Here is a 15781-nt window from a genome sequence, read left to right as displayed (position 1 = left end):
GCCTGTTTGGGTATACAGGGGGAGAATTTAGCATGGCTAGTGCACCTAACTAGCATGACTTTTGGACTGTGGGAGGAAACTGGAGCACCCAGAGGAAACCTGTGCAGACATGGGGAGAATGTGCAGAGTCTGCACAGACTGGCCCAAGCTGAGAATTGAACCTGGGTCCCTGACGCCGTGAGGTTGTAATTTACCACGATGCTGCCGTATATCTAAATAATTTGTATTTAAATTAGGAATATGGGATCAAAAATTGCAGATTAAATCAAATTCAGAATGTGGCAGTATTGCATCAAGGTACAGAAAGAGAAACAAGTTTGCAAGGTTGCTAGGTACTGTATTGCTCAGGGACCTGAGCCTATTTACTCCTTGGAAGTAACTAAAGGTAGAGGAGCAAAGGTGCAGTTCAAGTTGATGGGGCCATAATGGATGTAAATGAAATTCTAGTGTTCATTTCTGAAGGAATGTGTTATAAAAGGAGGTGATGCTAAATTTATTTAGAACATTTGATTCAAATTCAGGATCTCCATATTACAGAAAAGATATTATAACTCTGAAAATATGCAAATAACATTTACAATGTTATCAGAATTGAGAGGAATCAGCTGCCATAGGACATTACAGCACAGTACAGGCCCTTTGGCCCTCTGTGCTGATCTGTGAAACCAATCTAAAGCCTATCTAACCTACATTATTCCAATGTCATCCATGTGTTTATTCAATGACTATTTAAATGCCCTTAATGTTGGCATAAAGAGTGATTGTCAGGAGTGATTGATCAGAATTGATGTCTGAATCAATCCTTAAGAAAACCCTTAAATTCTGATCAACAAGACAGATTTATTTCTTTCTCTACTACTTCCCCCTGCTACTACTACTATTCACCAACTAAATCCAAATTCATGTTTGTCATCAGTAGGGTAATTAGAGTATCAACCTCATATTAAAATTTACAGTTGATCTAGCATCAGTTGCTGTTTACAGAAGAGTTCGAAACCATTACTGTTCTTTGTTTGTGGAAATGTTTCCTGATTTCAGTCTTGAAATATCCATCTCTAATTTTTAGTTACGGCCCCTAGTCCTAGACTAGGGAGTGGTTGGCCAGGCCAGGCTTTATTACTTGGAACATTGGAGAATAAGGGATGACCTTATTGAGGTGTATAAAATAATGAGTGGCATAGATAGGATAAACACAGTCTTTTTCCCAGGGTAGGAAAATTGAAAACTTGAGGGCCTAAGTTTGTGAGAGGGGAAAGATTTAAAAGGGACCTGAGGGGCAACTTCTTCACGTAGAGGGTGATGTATACATGGAATGAGCTACCAGAGAAAGTGATTGAGGCAGATTCAATAACAACATTTTAAAAGCATTTGATTAAGTACATGGATGGGAAAGGATTAGAGGGATATGGCGCAAATGTGGGCAACTGGGACTAGCTGGTGGGTACTGTAATCGGAATGGACCAGTTGGGCCAAAGAGCCTGTTTCTGTGTTGTATTGCTGTAACTTCCCAATGACCAGAAATAGCTTATCCCTATCTTTCCTACCTAGTCACCTTAATATCTTAACTTTAATTAGATTACCCTTTAAGCTCCCAAATTCAAGGGGATGAAACTGTAGTTTGTTGAATCTTCCCTTGCAATTTAACTCTGGAAGACCAGGTGTCCTTCTGGTAAATCCAAGCTGCAGTCCCTTCCAAGCCTATTTTATCCTTCCTAAGTGGTGGTGCTCGCAGAACCCCAGGTGTGACCTAATCAGGGCTGTATAAAACTGAAGCATGATCTGTATATCCTTTTTTCCCTAGTCACCAAGATATAAAGGTCAGTGTTCCATTAGCCTTTTTGATTATTTATGCATATTCATGTAAGTTTAATGAAATATGCATCTAGATCTCTCAAGTTGTTCTGGACCTCCACTGTTTCTAGCATTTCTCCATTTTTAAAAAGTGCCCCATTTGATCCTTTTTGATTAAAAAATAGATTATCTCCCATTTTTCTACACCGGGGAAAAACTGTGGCAAATGGATTTCATTCATTTATACTGTCAATACCTCATTAATTTCACATTTTGATCTAAACTGCTTAGAATGTCACTTCTTTCTATCTCACCAGCTAATTTGGATATGAGGCTTTCTGTCCTATCTAAATCGTTAATATCTGGTGAATAGTTAAAAAACAAGTCTTTGTGTCACATCACTAGCCACATCCTGCCAGTTATCCCTAGCCTGTGATTCCTGCTGATCAGCCATTTCCTAATGATATCAATTTGACTTCAATTCCATTTGCTTCAACTCGTGTTAGCAGTGTCTTCTGAGGAACTATTGCATCCATCGATATTTCTCTATCCATTACTTTAGTCACTTCTTGGGAAAATATTCAATCAGGTTTGTCAGGTTAATGCTGGCTGTCTGACTAGCAGAAATTTTCAGGATGTTCAGTTACCCATTCCTGTTAGTTTTTGGTAATTTTTTGACAACAGCCATTTGGCTCACTGGTCTCTTAATTTGCTGCTTTTCCCTTCTCCCTGTGAGTAGCAAGTCGTATGCATTTTTCTAACCTAAAGGATTGGTTTCTGAATCAAGAGGACTTTAGGGCGGCAGTTAACATTGTGTCTTAGCTCTTGATTCATTGTTGGAAAATAGATCTCTTGCTTCTGGGATATAATCATAAAATGACCTTATGATGGTTCAACCATTAACAGACTTGCTATAGAGAATCTCTGACTCCTTACGTTGAAGTTAGCCTTAGCTGAATCCAGAATCTTTATAGCTGTTTAGTGTTTTTCTCTTTCAATCATGATTTTGAATTTCTTCATATTGTGATTGCTATTCAATAAATGTTCGTGCACTGTTGGCTTAATTAAATCTGACATTGTTAAATTTAATACAGCATTGCTTCTAATTGCTTTGAAGACATATTGAGCAGAATTTTATGGATGTATTTGCAGGGTTTTCTGTGGGTGTCTTTCATGCCACCTGTCCCCAAATTTGCAGTGTTTTTATGGGGGCAGGGGAGACTGAGAAGGTACTTTGAGACCCTCCTGCCCTCGACCCTTTGAGGCTGTCACGTAGTCAATTAATGGCCCCATAAAGATGGATTCTTACACAGCTGCAGTTTTTAAGCTGTGGGGGTGTGCGGTGCAGCCCAACAGTTTAGCCAGCTGGGCCTCAGGCGGGTACAAGAGGATGCCTTCGTCAATCCCCTTAGTCAGGTACTGCCCCAATAAGAGACCCTGGACTTGTCTGCATCCTGGGCTCCTGTCATTTTTTTTCCCTGTGGGATTTGATGTAGCCCCAGCAGTGGAACCTGTTCCCAGTGGTGCTATTGGGACTACTGAGTTGGCCATAGCCTATAAGCAAAGCTGTCTGAGGTGAGACTTCCTGTCCAGGTGTAAGACCTGTCTCCAGCCAATAAATGTTCCACGGAGTGTTAAATGGCTGCAGGGCAGGGGTTTTGTTCCCTGTTGTCCTTTTTAGTTGTGGGTAAAGAAACACTGCATTTAAAAAAATTTCTGCAACAATGGGCAGAAATTTACCCCAGGCGCACTCCACTTTGCTAATCTGTTGCTGCAACCTATATGAAAGTTAAAATCCCATGTGTGAACAACTCTGTTTTTGCTATATGCCTGTTTACAGTTTGCAATTATGCCACCAACCAGTTCACAGCTGCTATCTGGGAGCCTGTGCACAACATCCTTCAGGTCTTGACTCCTTTTGGTTTTCTTAATTGCTCCCCTGTCTCACTTTATATCCTCTTTCCATTGAAATAATTTCATCCCCGATCACTAAAGCTAGTCCTCCATCTCTCAATTTTCCTGACCTTTTCTTACATAAAACCAAAGGTAGCATGTTGACTTGAAAATTGAGCCTGGGACCTTGGGCATTAGAGAAGCAACTATTAGAATGGAAGTAATTATATTGGATAAGATTGTACTCAAACCAGGAGGGTAGTGCCATAAAAATAAACTGTTGTGGAAAGAGCCAGAAGTTGAATGAATCAACAGATGTGGCTCAAGAGAGATAGGAAATCATGATTGTAGTTACAAAAGATGTAAGTGCACGTTGAACATGATCACCGTGGTTAATGGCAGATCAGAAGATGGCTCAGGGGTGATTCAAATTGGGAAGGTGGTTGTGAAGTTAAATGATTAACCCCAGAACTTTGGCAGCATAGGGCAGGATGGTGGGTCAAAAGAGCTTGGGGTGAAGGACAGAGTAATCATGGCGGTCCAGAAAAGGACATTTCTCTTTGAACTTTCTGCTGCCTTCAATTGTTGTCATTTCTTCCTCATCCCAATTCAGCTTCATGGAAGGTTCAGTTGTACAGTTGCAGCTACAGGCATTCAGACACTTCGCTCACAGTTCTGGTTCCTTTTTTAAAAAACTGGCTTTCTTGAGTACTTCCATTCGGAAGCATTCCCTAGGCCTTTGTGTTCTTGAGCAATGCTCGCCAAGTAGTGGGGTTGCAGGTCCAATATTGCTTGTGTCCTTATTCAACCTCGCATTCTTAAAGGGTTAAAGATATAAAGAGTTCAAGATGTAATTTTTTTAATGACAGATTGAGGAATGTGTTTGCAGAAGTGGCTAAGTGGTGTTGATCTAAGAAAAGGAAGACTTGTGTTTATGCAGCTAGTTGTTCTGAATTGATTTTTAAATTTAATGAAATAGAGTGCCTGCAATTCAAAAGTTTCAGAAGGGATGGGATATTGGTCCTTGTACACATGTTGCAAAACGAAACTATGTACCATGCTGGAAGCAAAAAGCTGGTGGAAAATGTTGTCTTTAAGGAAATATAAAACATTTAATGTTAGAAAACCTACATTGGTCACATTATTACACTGTTTCAGTATCTTTATGCATTATATATAGTAGCAGTATATAACCTGTCTAAGAACCAAAGCACTGGCTTTACAAATATATAAAGAGATAAGTCAAGGGAATATAGCAAAAAAATGGAGTTTTAAATTGCCCAGCTCAATTGAACAAAAGTTGGGCAAGAGGGCCTGTTTCCATGCTGTAAACCTCTATGACTCTAACATTTGAGGATAGCTTATAAAGTTTCTGTCCGTTGAATTTATTGAAACAATATTTATCAAATTCTGCTTTTTATCTAAAGGTAGAGATTTGGTTGCATTATTGATATAAAGGGCTGACTTTATTAATTGTACATATAATTTTCCATTATAATTTGCACTATCATTTGCTACATTTCATCTTGTCAATATTACGGATTGGTGGCTTGCAGTGTTGCCTCACAGTGCCAGGGACCTGAGGTCAATTCTGGTCTCAGGTGAATTCCTGCGTGGAGTTTGCATTTTTCTCTCATCAGTGTGGGTTTCCTTCAGGTGCTCCAGTTTCTTCCCACAGTCCAAAGATGTGCCGGTTAGGTTGATTGGCTATGACAAATTGCCCCCTAGTGTGTGTCAGGATTTTTAGTGGGATTATGGGGATAGGGCCTGGGTGGCATTGTTGTCAGTGCAGGCTTGATGGGCCAGTGACCGCCTCTTGCACTGTAAGGATTCTATGCTCAATACAGTAAAAGGCATTCTGAACACCTTTGTTAAAACTTCAAAGAAACACAAGAAAAAGTGATTATTTCCGTATAACTGACTATACTTTTGGGAAGATGAGGAAAGCAGAATAACAAAAGTTCTTGGAACAGTTTTTTTTATTGTATTAAAAAATTGCAAACGAATGGGATTGGCAGTTCTTGCATTTAAGCTGCCCAGGGTGTTTTATATTTCTCCCAACACAAACACACACATGGGTTTCAGCTCTGAACTCCACTTGTTGCATTACTGTTCATTACCACAAAACAAATCAATTGATCATTTACGTAATTAATGTTTGTGAAACCTGCAATGCATGTCTATGATTGGGAAGGAAATTTTTTAAAAAAATTATCCAGTAGCATTTTACATATGTTTTGCAAATAAACATTATTCTCCCCTTTTAGTTTTCCCATCCCTGGACTTTTCATCCCCATTAAGTGAATTGAATATTGGTAGAAACATAGAACAGTACAGCACAGTGCAGGCCCTTTGGCCCTCAATGTTGTGCCAGGCTATGTCCAAACCCAAGATCAGGCTGTCCCACTCCCTATCATTCTGGTGTGCTCCATTTGCCTATCCAATAACCGCTTGAAAGGTCCTAAAGTGTCCGACTCCACTATCATAGCAGGCAGTGTATTCCACACCCCAACCACTCTGAGTAAAGAATCTACCTCGGACATCCCTCCTATATCTCCCACCATGAGCCTTAGAGTTATGCCCCTAGTAACCCAAGGAAATAGTCTCTGCATGTCCACTCTATCCATCCCCCTCATCTTATAAACCTCTATTAAGTCGCCGCTCATCCTCCTCCGCTGTAAAGAGAAATGCTCCAGCTCCCTCAACCTTTCCTCATAAGACCTACCCTCCAAACCAGGCAGCATCCTGGTAAATTTCCTCTGCACTCTCTCCAATGCTTCCACATCCTTGTTATAGTGAGGTGACCAGAACTGCATGCAATATTCCAAATGTGGTCTCACCAAGGTCCAGTATAGTTGCAGCATAACCCCATGGCTCTTAAACTCAAACCCCCTGTTAATAAACGCTAACACACTATAAGCCTTATTTACAGCTCTATCCACTTGAGTGGCAACCTTCAGAGATCTGTGGATATAAACCCCGAGATCACTCTGTTCCTCCACATTCCTCAGAACCCTGCCGTTGACCCTGTAATCCGCATTCAAATTTGTCCTACCAAAATGAATCACCTCGCACTTATCAGGGTTAAACTCCATCTGCCACTTTTCTGCCCAGCTCTGCATCCTATCAGTGTCTCTTTGCAGCCTACAAAAGCTCTCCGTCTTATCCACTACTCCACCAATCTTGGTGTCATCAGCAAACTTACTAACCCACCCTTCATGGTGAGTTTATATTTTTGGTTCAACTGGCAAAAAAACCTCTAATGTTGTACTCAACCCATATTGGAATGACGGCGAATCAGTATGAAAATTGCCAACTGTCAGATGTACTAGGTTTGAGATCATTGGCCATTCTAGTCACGAGAGGTTACGTTTGGGCATCATTTGACTTGTAAAATCAAGTAAAACCCTCAGATTCAGAATGAAGAAAAACTTGCATTCACTTATGTCCTGCAACTTAAAAACCAAGGCTGATGCACTCTAACTGCAGTTACTGCATTATTGGAGGTGCTGTTTCTCAGTGAGATATTAAACCACTGCCCTATATGACTGTTTGGGGTGAATGTGAAAGGTCCTGTGGCATTATTATGAAGAAGAGCAGAAAACTTTGTACTTGGTGTCTTGGCTGATCTAATGACATCAGAAAACCCATTATCCGGTCATTATCACACTGCTATTGGTCGAGCCTGCTGATGGCAAATTGGCTGCTATGTTTCTTACGTGACTGTTTTACAATTTCATCATTGACTGTAAAGTCACCAGTGGTGGCGAAAAGCACTACATAAATGAAAATTGGCATTTCTCCCAAAATCTCTTGTGAGGCTAATGATTTTACCCTACTCTCTACTGGAAAGAGCATTTTGTGGTTAAAAAGTGTATCGTATGTTCTGTTGTAAATGTCTTTTCCACCTACTTTAATTGGTCCTGTTGTTGGATCCTTGGATTGTATTCCAAAATAACTGTGGTTATGCTTTTTTTTTAATGCCCTGTATGCTTTAAGGCTGATAATTTCAACAATCTTTTCTTATAACTGGATCCTCATTATTTATTCCACTGCTTCTTTGACTTGCCTGTTTCCCTTCTGTTTTAGGATGACAAAGTGAACACTGTGTTCTAGGTTGAATCTAACCAAAACGCTTTACAGTTCTGACATGACACCTTCTAACTTGAACTCTTGGGACCCAGTAGTATAACTAAGCATTTTATTTGCTGAATTTATGCCTGTTCCAATATTAAGTACCAAATCTACTGAGTCATGAATTCTTGTTAATTTTGCTCATAGCTATTTATGCGGCATCACCATATATTTGTCACATCCATGTTTGCTACCAATGTGTAGTACCTTACCTTGCTTGTTTTGGAAAAGTTGACTATTTGAAAATTTTATCAATGTTTACAGGTCCCTGTCTGCTTTTTCCTACCTCTTCCTTCACTTACTACCCTTTGCAAATTTATCTAGTTTACAAGGATATAAAAATCCAATTAATGTTAATTAGAAACAGCAGAGGCCGAAGCAGTGATCCCTCGACACTCTATTCAGCCCCTTCATCCACATTGATATAAATCCCTCAAATAAAGGGTTATTTATTTCCTTTAGTCAATTCCTTTTTCCTGTAATTTGGTTTTCTAGCAGTTCTCTTAGAATGTAACTTACTGAAAACAGCCAAGGAGATTGTCAAGTGACATATTTCCTTTCTAAATCCAGGTCTTGTACAATCAACTGATATTTTCCATTTAATTTTTGAAATGCTTGAGGTTTTATTTTATTACAAGAAAAACTAAGGCAGAGCCAGGCAGCCCAGAGAAGCTCCATAAATAACTTGCACTGCTTCAGTATTTTTTTCATGCAAAATATCCTCTGATTTGGCACCAATGAAACTTTAAAATACTGACTTTTTGTTTTACAGGGAGCTACATTTGTGCAATGGCAGGAGAATCAAAACCTACAAGTAATCCTTTGGAACAGTTCATTTTGTTGTCTAGAAATGCCAAAGGTCCAGCGTTAACAACTCTTATTAGCCAAGTATTAGAAGCGCCAGGAGTTTTTGTTTTTGGTGAACTTCTGGAAACACCTAATATACAGGAGGTAAGAAGAATGCAGTGCAGAAAAAAAGCATTTTTTAACATTTCTTATTGCCATGAATGCCCCACTTGAGAGAAAACCTAAGTAATTTTAGGATGCTCTCTATAGAGTCTTGGTATGTACTGCTATTCATTAACTGAGTTCAAAATTTGTAAAATTAATGTAAATAAACCTAAAAGTACATGAATAAGAGTGAGCTTGTTTTTATGGTTATCCAGATGGAATTCAATTTAAGTAGTTAACTAGTCCTCTTTGCTGACTTAAAACCCTCTGTAATGCACCCTAAATTCAATCCGTCAACTGCAACCATAGCCAATCACAATGAGACACTGTAATTACCTTCAGCAATACCAGGCTAAATAGAGATTAGAGAAGCCAGGATTATTCTTTTTAGAGAAAGTTAATGGGAGATTTAACAGTTTGTTCAAAATAATGAAGTGTTTTGATAGAATCTGTTTCTATTGGACCTGATTTTAAAATACTTGACAAAAGAAACATTCTGGAGATGAATTTTTTTTTGCTTTGTGGTGTTATGATCTGGATTACACTGCCTGAAAAGATGGTGGAACCAGACTCAACTATAATTTTCAGAAGTGAATTAGATAAATACTTGATAACACAAAATTTACAGGGCATACAAGTGGGACTAACTCTTCAAAGAACCTGAAGATGTATGATGAGCCAAATGACCACATTCTGTACCTTATGATTCCTGAAAAATCTGATAGTATTGTTACCCTGATGGATATTCAGTATCAACAAGATCAGGCTTATTTCTGAATATTTTGTTTTATATAAGGAATTGTATGCTTGCCATAAATGAACTGATTCCTAGGATGGCAGGAGTGTAGTATGAGGAGAGATGGGTTGATTAGGCCTTTAATCAGCAGAGTTTAGAAGAATGAGAGAGGACCTTATTGAAATGTATAGAATTCTGACCAGGCTGGACAGACTGAATACTGGGATGATGTTCCCTTTCACAGGGTGGGGGATTTAGGGCAAGGGGTCATAGTCCTGGGAGACGGGGTAGACCATTTAGGACTGAAATGAGGAGCAATTATTTGGAGTGATGAACTTGTGGAATTGTTTATCGCGTAATGCTGTGGAGGCCAAGTCTCAATGTATTTAAACAAGAAATAGATCTCTAGACAATAAAGGCATCAAGGGATATCGGGGGAGAACAGGAATATGGCATTCAGCGAGAGGATAAGCCATGATCATACTGAATGGCGGAATAGGCTCAGTGGGTCAATTGGCCTACTTCTCCTCTACTTTCTATGTTTCTATGACATGCAAAGGATGGAATAGCTTGCTAACACTTACTGTCTAGGCTCATGGGGAGAAATTGATTCCTTTTGCAACTAATTTCTAGGTTTTTTTGAAAGGAGTTGGACAAATTTTCAGTCATGATGTCTCATGTGATCAACCCAGAAGAGTGACAGCTGCCCACTAAGCTTCTGCTCAGGGCACATGTCTGATGCAGACATTAGGCCCTTGAATATTTGAATCAGGGATCTTGAGGCCCAGTGCCAAATACAGCAGCAGAGGTCTACAAAGGCCTAACCAGACATTTTGGAGGGACCACTGGAGGCTGCCAAAAGAGAGGTTGGAAAAGGTATAAGGATAAGCCCAGTAACTACAGGTTACTTAGCTTAACTTTGAAAAGGCTGGGGAATCTAGAACATGCAGACATAGTTTCAGGATTAGAGGCCAATCATTTATAATTGAGATGAGGAGAAATTTCTTCATTAACAAGGTTCTGCATCTTTGGAATTCACTATTCCAGAGGGTTGTGATGCCCCATCATTGAATATATTTCAGACTAAGATTTTTGACGTGCCTGGGAATCAAGGGATAAATTGATTGAGGAAGTGGGATTGGAGCCCAAGATCAGCCTTGATCATATTGATAGTGGAGCAGACTTGACTGTTGTATGGCCTTCTCTCGTTCCTATTTCCAATGCTCTTATAGAGTGCTGCACAATAGACTTGTGAGCAAAGTTAGAGCTCATGGAATTAAACGGACGGGAGTGAATGGATACAAAATTAGTTGAGTGACAGGAACGAATATAGTGGGGTTTCCTCGGAATCAGTGTTAAAGCCCTGTTGCTCATGATATATATTAATAATGTAAACATTGGTGCCTAAGCATAATTTCAAAATTTAAGCATGGCCATGAAAATGTGAAAGCATGATGAACTGTGACAACAATTGTGCAAAACTTCAAGAGGACATAGACCTGCTAGTGGAATGGGCAGACAAATGGCAAATAAAATTTAGAGATGTCTAAAATTATTAATTTTGGTAGGAAAATGACAATATAAAGCAAGAGTACAATTCTAAGAATGGAGGAGCAGAGGTACTTTGAATACATGAAAGTAGCAGGTTGAGTGTGTGGTTGTGTTTGGAATCCTGAGCTTTATAAATGGGAGCATAGAGCTAAAAAAAAACAGATTAGAGGGTGCAGAAATGATTCACAAGAGTAGTCCCAGGAATGAAGAACTGATAAAACTGGGGCTATTCTCGTTGGAGAATGGATGGTTAGGGTGATTTATTAGAGGTATTCAAAATCATGAGGGGTTTGGACTGGGTAGAGAAGTTGTTCCCATTGATGGAAGGATCAAGAACCGAGGGTTTCAAATTTAAGGGAATTGGCAACATAAAGCATTTTTACACTGTTTGGGATCTGGAATGCAGTGCCTAAGGGTGTGGTAGAGGCAGAATCAATCATGGCTTTCAAAGGAGAATTGAATCCTTATCTGAAAGGAAATATTTGCAAGGAGTGGCATCAGGACAATTGCATTGGCAGAAAGTCGGTATGGACAGGGGCTAAATTACTTCCTTAGAACAGTGCAGAATAAGGCTATTTGGCCCATCAAATCTGCACCAACCACAATCCCATCCAGGCCCTATTCCCATGACCTCACATTTATTCTGCTGATCCCTCTGACACAAGGGTCAATTTAGCATAGTCAATCAACCAAACTTCTCCCCATCTCATTGTCACCTGGCATCCTAATGGGATGTTCAGTTGGCATCTGCAGGTTGCCAATATTATGTAAAGGAGGCTCACAGTCCAATGTCAAGAGAACTTTGTGGCTTATCCTTGTGCACACGTTGGTGTATGCAAAGCACTTTGTGCCAGTTTCAAGGAGAAGGCATAGCCACTCGGGTGAGGTATGAAAGGACTGCCAGCATTTAAGATGTATCTCTGTAGAAATCAAATGCCTTCAGAAAGCAGAAGAGAAAATTGGGCAGAGAAAACAAAATTGTCAACTGGCACAGGAAAGGACTTGAGCTTGCATTCTGCGCAAGAAATGTCTTTTTTCTGGTGTTTGGCGTACAATGCAAAACACAAGATGACTGCTTTTCCCAAAGAAAGGCTTTTGGGTATAAAAGTTTTCTTAGTTGCTGTTGTGGACTTTGTGCTGAGATATTTCCAAAACTACTTCCTGACTTGGAAATATATTGCCATTTCTTTGCTGGATCAAAATTCTGGAATTCCATCCCTAATGGCATTGTGGGTCAACCCACAGCACGTGGACTGCAATGATTCAAGAAGGCAGCTCACCACCACCTTCTCAAGGGCGATTAGGGATGGGCAATAAATGCTGGCCAACCAGTGACACCCATATTCCATGAATGAATAGAAAAAAAGTTGTTTTCCTTTAAGTGGAGTAAGGATTGAGAATTTTTAGGAGCAAGTTTGAAGAATTCCTTATTCTTTTGTATTATTAAAAATTAATTCCTGGGATGTACACATCACTGGCCAGATCAGCATTTATTGTCCATTCCTAACTGCCCTTGAGAAGGTGCTGGTAAACTGCCTTCTTGAACTGCTACAATAGGTGCATCGAGTGCTGATAGGACAGAAGTTCCAGGGTTTTGATCCATCGACGATTGTAGTTCCAAGTCAGGATGGTGTGCAGCTTGGATAGGAACTTGCAACTGGTTATGTTGCCAGGCATGGTCTAGCTGTCAGAAGAGTCTTGGTGAGTTTCTGCATGTAGCTTGTAGATGGTACAAATTGCTGCCACCATGCTTAGGTGGTCAGTGGTGTGCCAATCAAATGGACTGCCTTGTTGATAGTAGACAGGCTGTGAAGAGTCAGGAAATGAATTGCTTGTTGCAAAATTCCTGCCTCTTCTCACCATCATATTTACATGGCTGGTCTAGTTCAGTTTCTTGTCAATGGTAACCCCCAGGATTTTGTTGGTAGTGGATTCAGTGATGGTATTATCATTGAACGTCATGGGGAGATGGTTAAATTCTCTCTTGCTGGAGATGATCAATGTCTGGCACTCGTGTGGTACATAGCAATTGGAACTATATTAAATATTTGGGCATAACTAATATGTTAAAATAATTAACTCAGTGCATTAGAGACTTTGAAGTATGGTAGTTATGATTTTTCAGGCTTTATTTCCATATTTGCTTCACCACCACAATGCTTGAATGAGTTTTGTTATTTAAACTTAATTAACTTGAAACAAATGGAAATATTTTTCTCATTTGGAAAATATATACATTCCTAGGTTAATTTGAGTTCGTTTATTTGTTGGTAAACAAAAGAGATACCTAAATACTGTTGTGGAATTGTCATACATTAGATATGTCATTGAACCAACCAAAATGTTACTTGGTTTATGTTTCCATGTGTTTCTGGCAGATGCAAAGTTTAGGTGTTGGCCAGACAGGTCTGGTGCAGTATTAAGATGATAGAAGTTAGATCTGATCACTAACTAATTATAAAGCATTGGATACAAACCTGTGAAAGTATCGATTGTGCATCTGTCCTTTGGTTTGTTTCCACTTGAAGACAAATCTACAGAACAAACAACGTGGATTTAATCCTTTTTGCTCCTCCCCATTCACTGAACAGGCAACTTTATATATTTACCATAAAGTGCCCTTTATGGTAAATACATACACTTAAACAGCAAAATAATTAACTAAAATATATAAGAAGAGATTCAAATTAAGTTTTCTCTTAGTAAACGGGTTGCAAAAAAGTGTGCAAGCTGTCAAACTGAGTCCAGCTGGACTGGCTTCTTGTTGCACTGATGCATCCTTACCATTAAGTGACAGTTTATGGTGCGAACTTCTTTTACTTTTGAAAGACTTTGTAAAAGTACATTAAAAAGTAAGATTGTAGTAACTAAAGCAACAGCTGTGCAGTGCAGCTTCTTGGCCTTTTAGCTAAGATTAAGTGTAGTATTGATATGCTGTGCTTGGTTGAAGTCATGAGGTTACATTTTAGCCCCATTTGAAGCAATTTTTAAAAGCAGCATCTCAGCCTTTTGGCTAAGATGCAAATGAGATCAAGTCTTGGAGGAGGAGCTATATCTACTCCAGTCAGCTTGGATCATGTAGATCAAGCCCAAGACAGGAGGTGAGTGACTTGTCAGCTTGGATCGGGAATGTCTCAACTTGTTGAGACTCTGAATTGGACTTGATTTGATTGACTTGGAGTAAAAACAATAAAAAAAGCTGTGCACTGTAGACCTGACACTTAGAATGCATAAAACAAAAAGTAGAGTGGAAAACAGAAAATTTAATAATCTTGAGCAAGAATAAAAATTGAAAACAAAAATAAATATATTCATGCTGGATATTTAAGTGCAGAACTCTAGAAGGAAAATAAATGATTCTTCAAAGAAGTTAAAGAAATAAGTTATTAAAGACGTAAGTTTAAATTGTAAAATATTTTGCAAACTTTAAAAACTTGTTTTAAAACTATATTTCTGAGATTTTTAAAAAATTGTTGGTCAATGTCCAGTCCTTTTGAGATATTCACAGTTTTCATTAATAATCAAAGAAGATGGGACAGTTTAAATGAGGATGTGTTTTAATATTCATAGCAAAATGCTGTCATAAGATCTGGTCATTTTTACACACAGTAATCTGTTGTGAAATGTCCAGAAAAAACATTTTTAAAAAATTACAGTTGCTGTTTTTTTATTGGTAATTGAGATCCAGGATCTTAAAAGTGGAAGTCCAGTAAGACTTATGTGTTCAGTGTTGATGGGTTGAAGTGTCTGAGGCAAGGCAATTAGTACAATAGTGGTAATCTACTGAATCTTGGTACGGTTTGAAAATGAGTACATTTACTCCACATCAAACAAGTAGCTAGAAACAAAATATGAATATTGTGCCAGCTCTTAATTGTTTTTTTAATTATTGTCTTTGGAAACTTTCTGCAGCATGCTATTGGTTTGCTAATCTCTTAATATTGGACATGACTAGATCTAATAATGATATAGTAACATGTGTGCACCAAAAAAAAGTTCTTATTTTCAGTGTGTTCTAAGAGGTATTGTGATTGAGAAGATGTTATAATTTGCACAACGTTGATATTAAGTAGTTATGTGATTGGTGCATTTGTAAAAAAAACTTTCAGAATTTTGAAAACTACATGTGTTTTCCCAGGGATAGCCAAAGATCTTAATTTTTAAGCAAGGAAATGGATACTTTGTTTACTTTTTTGTGAACTGTCAGGAATTGGAAACATTAATACACAAATATCAGAAATTCTTTGATGTTAATGATTTAAACATGCTGTTAAGGAATTTGTTTACAAATTTAGAACTTTTAACTTCTTTCCCTAACCCAGTAAGCACTTACTTTGTGTCAGTGAGATTTGAAGCCATCTTTCAGTAGCCTTATCGTGCTTTTGATTATCTATTACTTGCAAAGATTATTGACACTTAAACTTTTAGTCTTTCTCTGCAGCTAGCTAATGGGTCACATGCTGCCTACTTTCAATTGTTGAACCTGTTTGCATATGGAACATATCCTGACTATTTAGGTAAGGAAATGCTATTTATTCTTTCCATTCTACTAACTATTGCTAAAAGATAGGAACATTGAAATTGCAACGCAAAAGAATGTAATTATTTACAAGTGCGAGCTCTCTTCATCTGGAGCTATCTGTTCTGATCCTATTTCCTTTTATTCTTTTTGAAACAATTATCCATTTTCTTCTTTAAGATTTTGTGGATTTAATAACCTTTTGT

At 38.5% G+C, this 15781-nt stretch overlaps 1 protein-coding gene across 3 annotated transcripts in view; it reads left to right on the top strand.

The window, feature by feature from the left end:
* LOC145341007 (COP9 signalosome complex subunit 7b-like) overlaps nt 1-15781 on the top strand; it is a 40873-nt gene that overhangs the window by 889 nt on the left and 24203 nt on the right. The window contains exons 2-3 of one of the 3 annotated variants that reach the window (XM_080185684.1): nt 8591-8769; nt 15498-15573. In XM_080185684.1, coding sequence (XP_080041810.1) covers nt 8608-8769; nt 15498-15573 — 238 coding nt within the window. In that variant the 5' untranslated portion in view covers nt 8591-8607. Of the gene's footprint in view, nt 1-8590; nt 8770-15484; nt 15574-15781 lie in introns of those variants that run through there. The other 2 variants (XM_080185686.1, XM_080185685.1) reach the window with 2 other exon arrangements.

This window comes from Carcharhinus amblyrhynchos, chromosome 3 (genome assembly GCF_965287045.1).
Source record: "Carcharhinus amblyrhynchos chromosome 3, sCarAmb.v2.hapA, whole genome shotgun sequence".
Taxonomy (NCBI): domain Eukaryota; kingdom Metazoa; phylum Chordata; class Chondrichthyes; order Carcharhiniformes; family Carcharhinidae; genus Carcharhinus; species Carcharhinus amblyrhynchos.
This window is presented reverse-complemented; position numbering and strand designations above follow the sequence as displayed.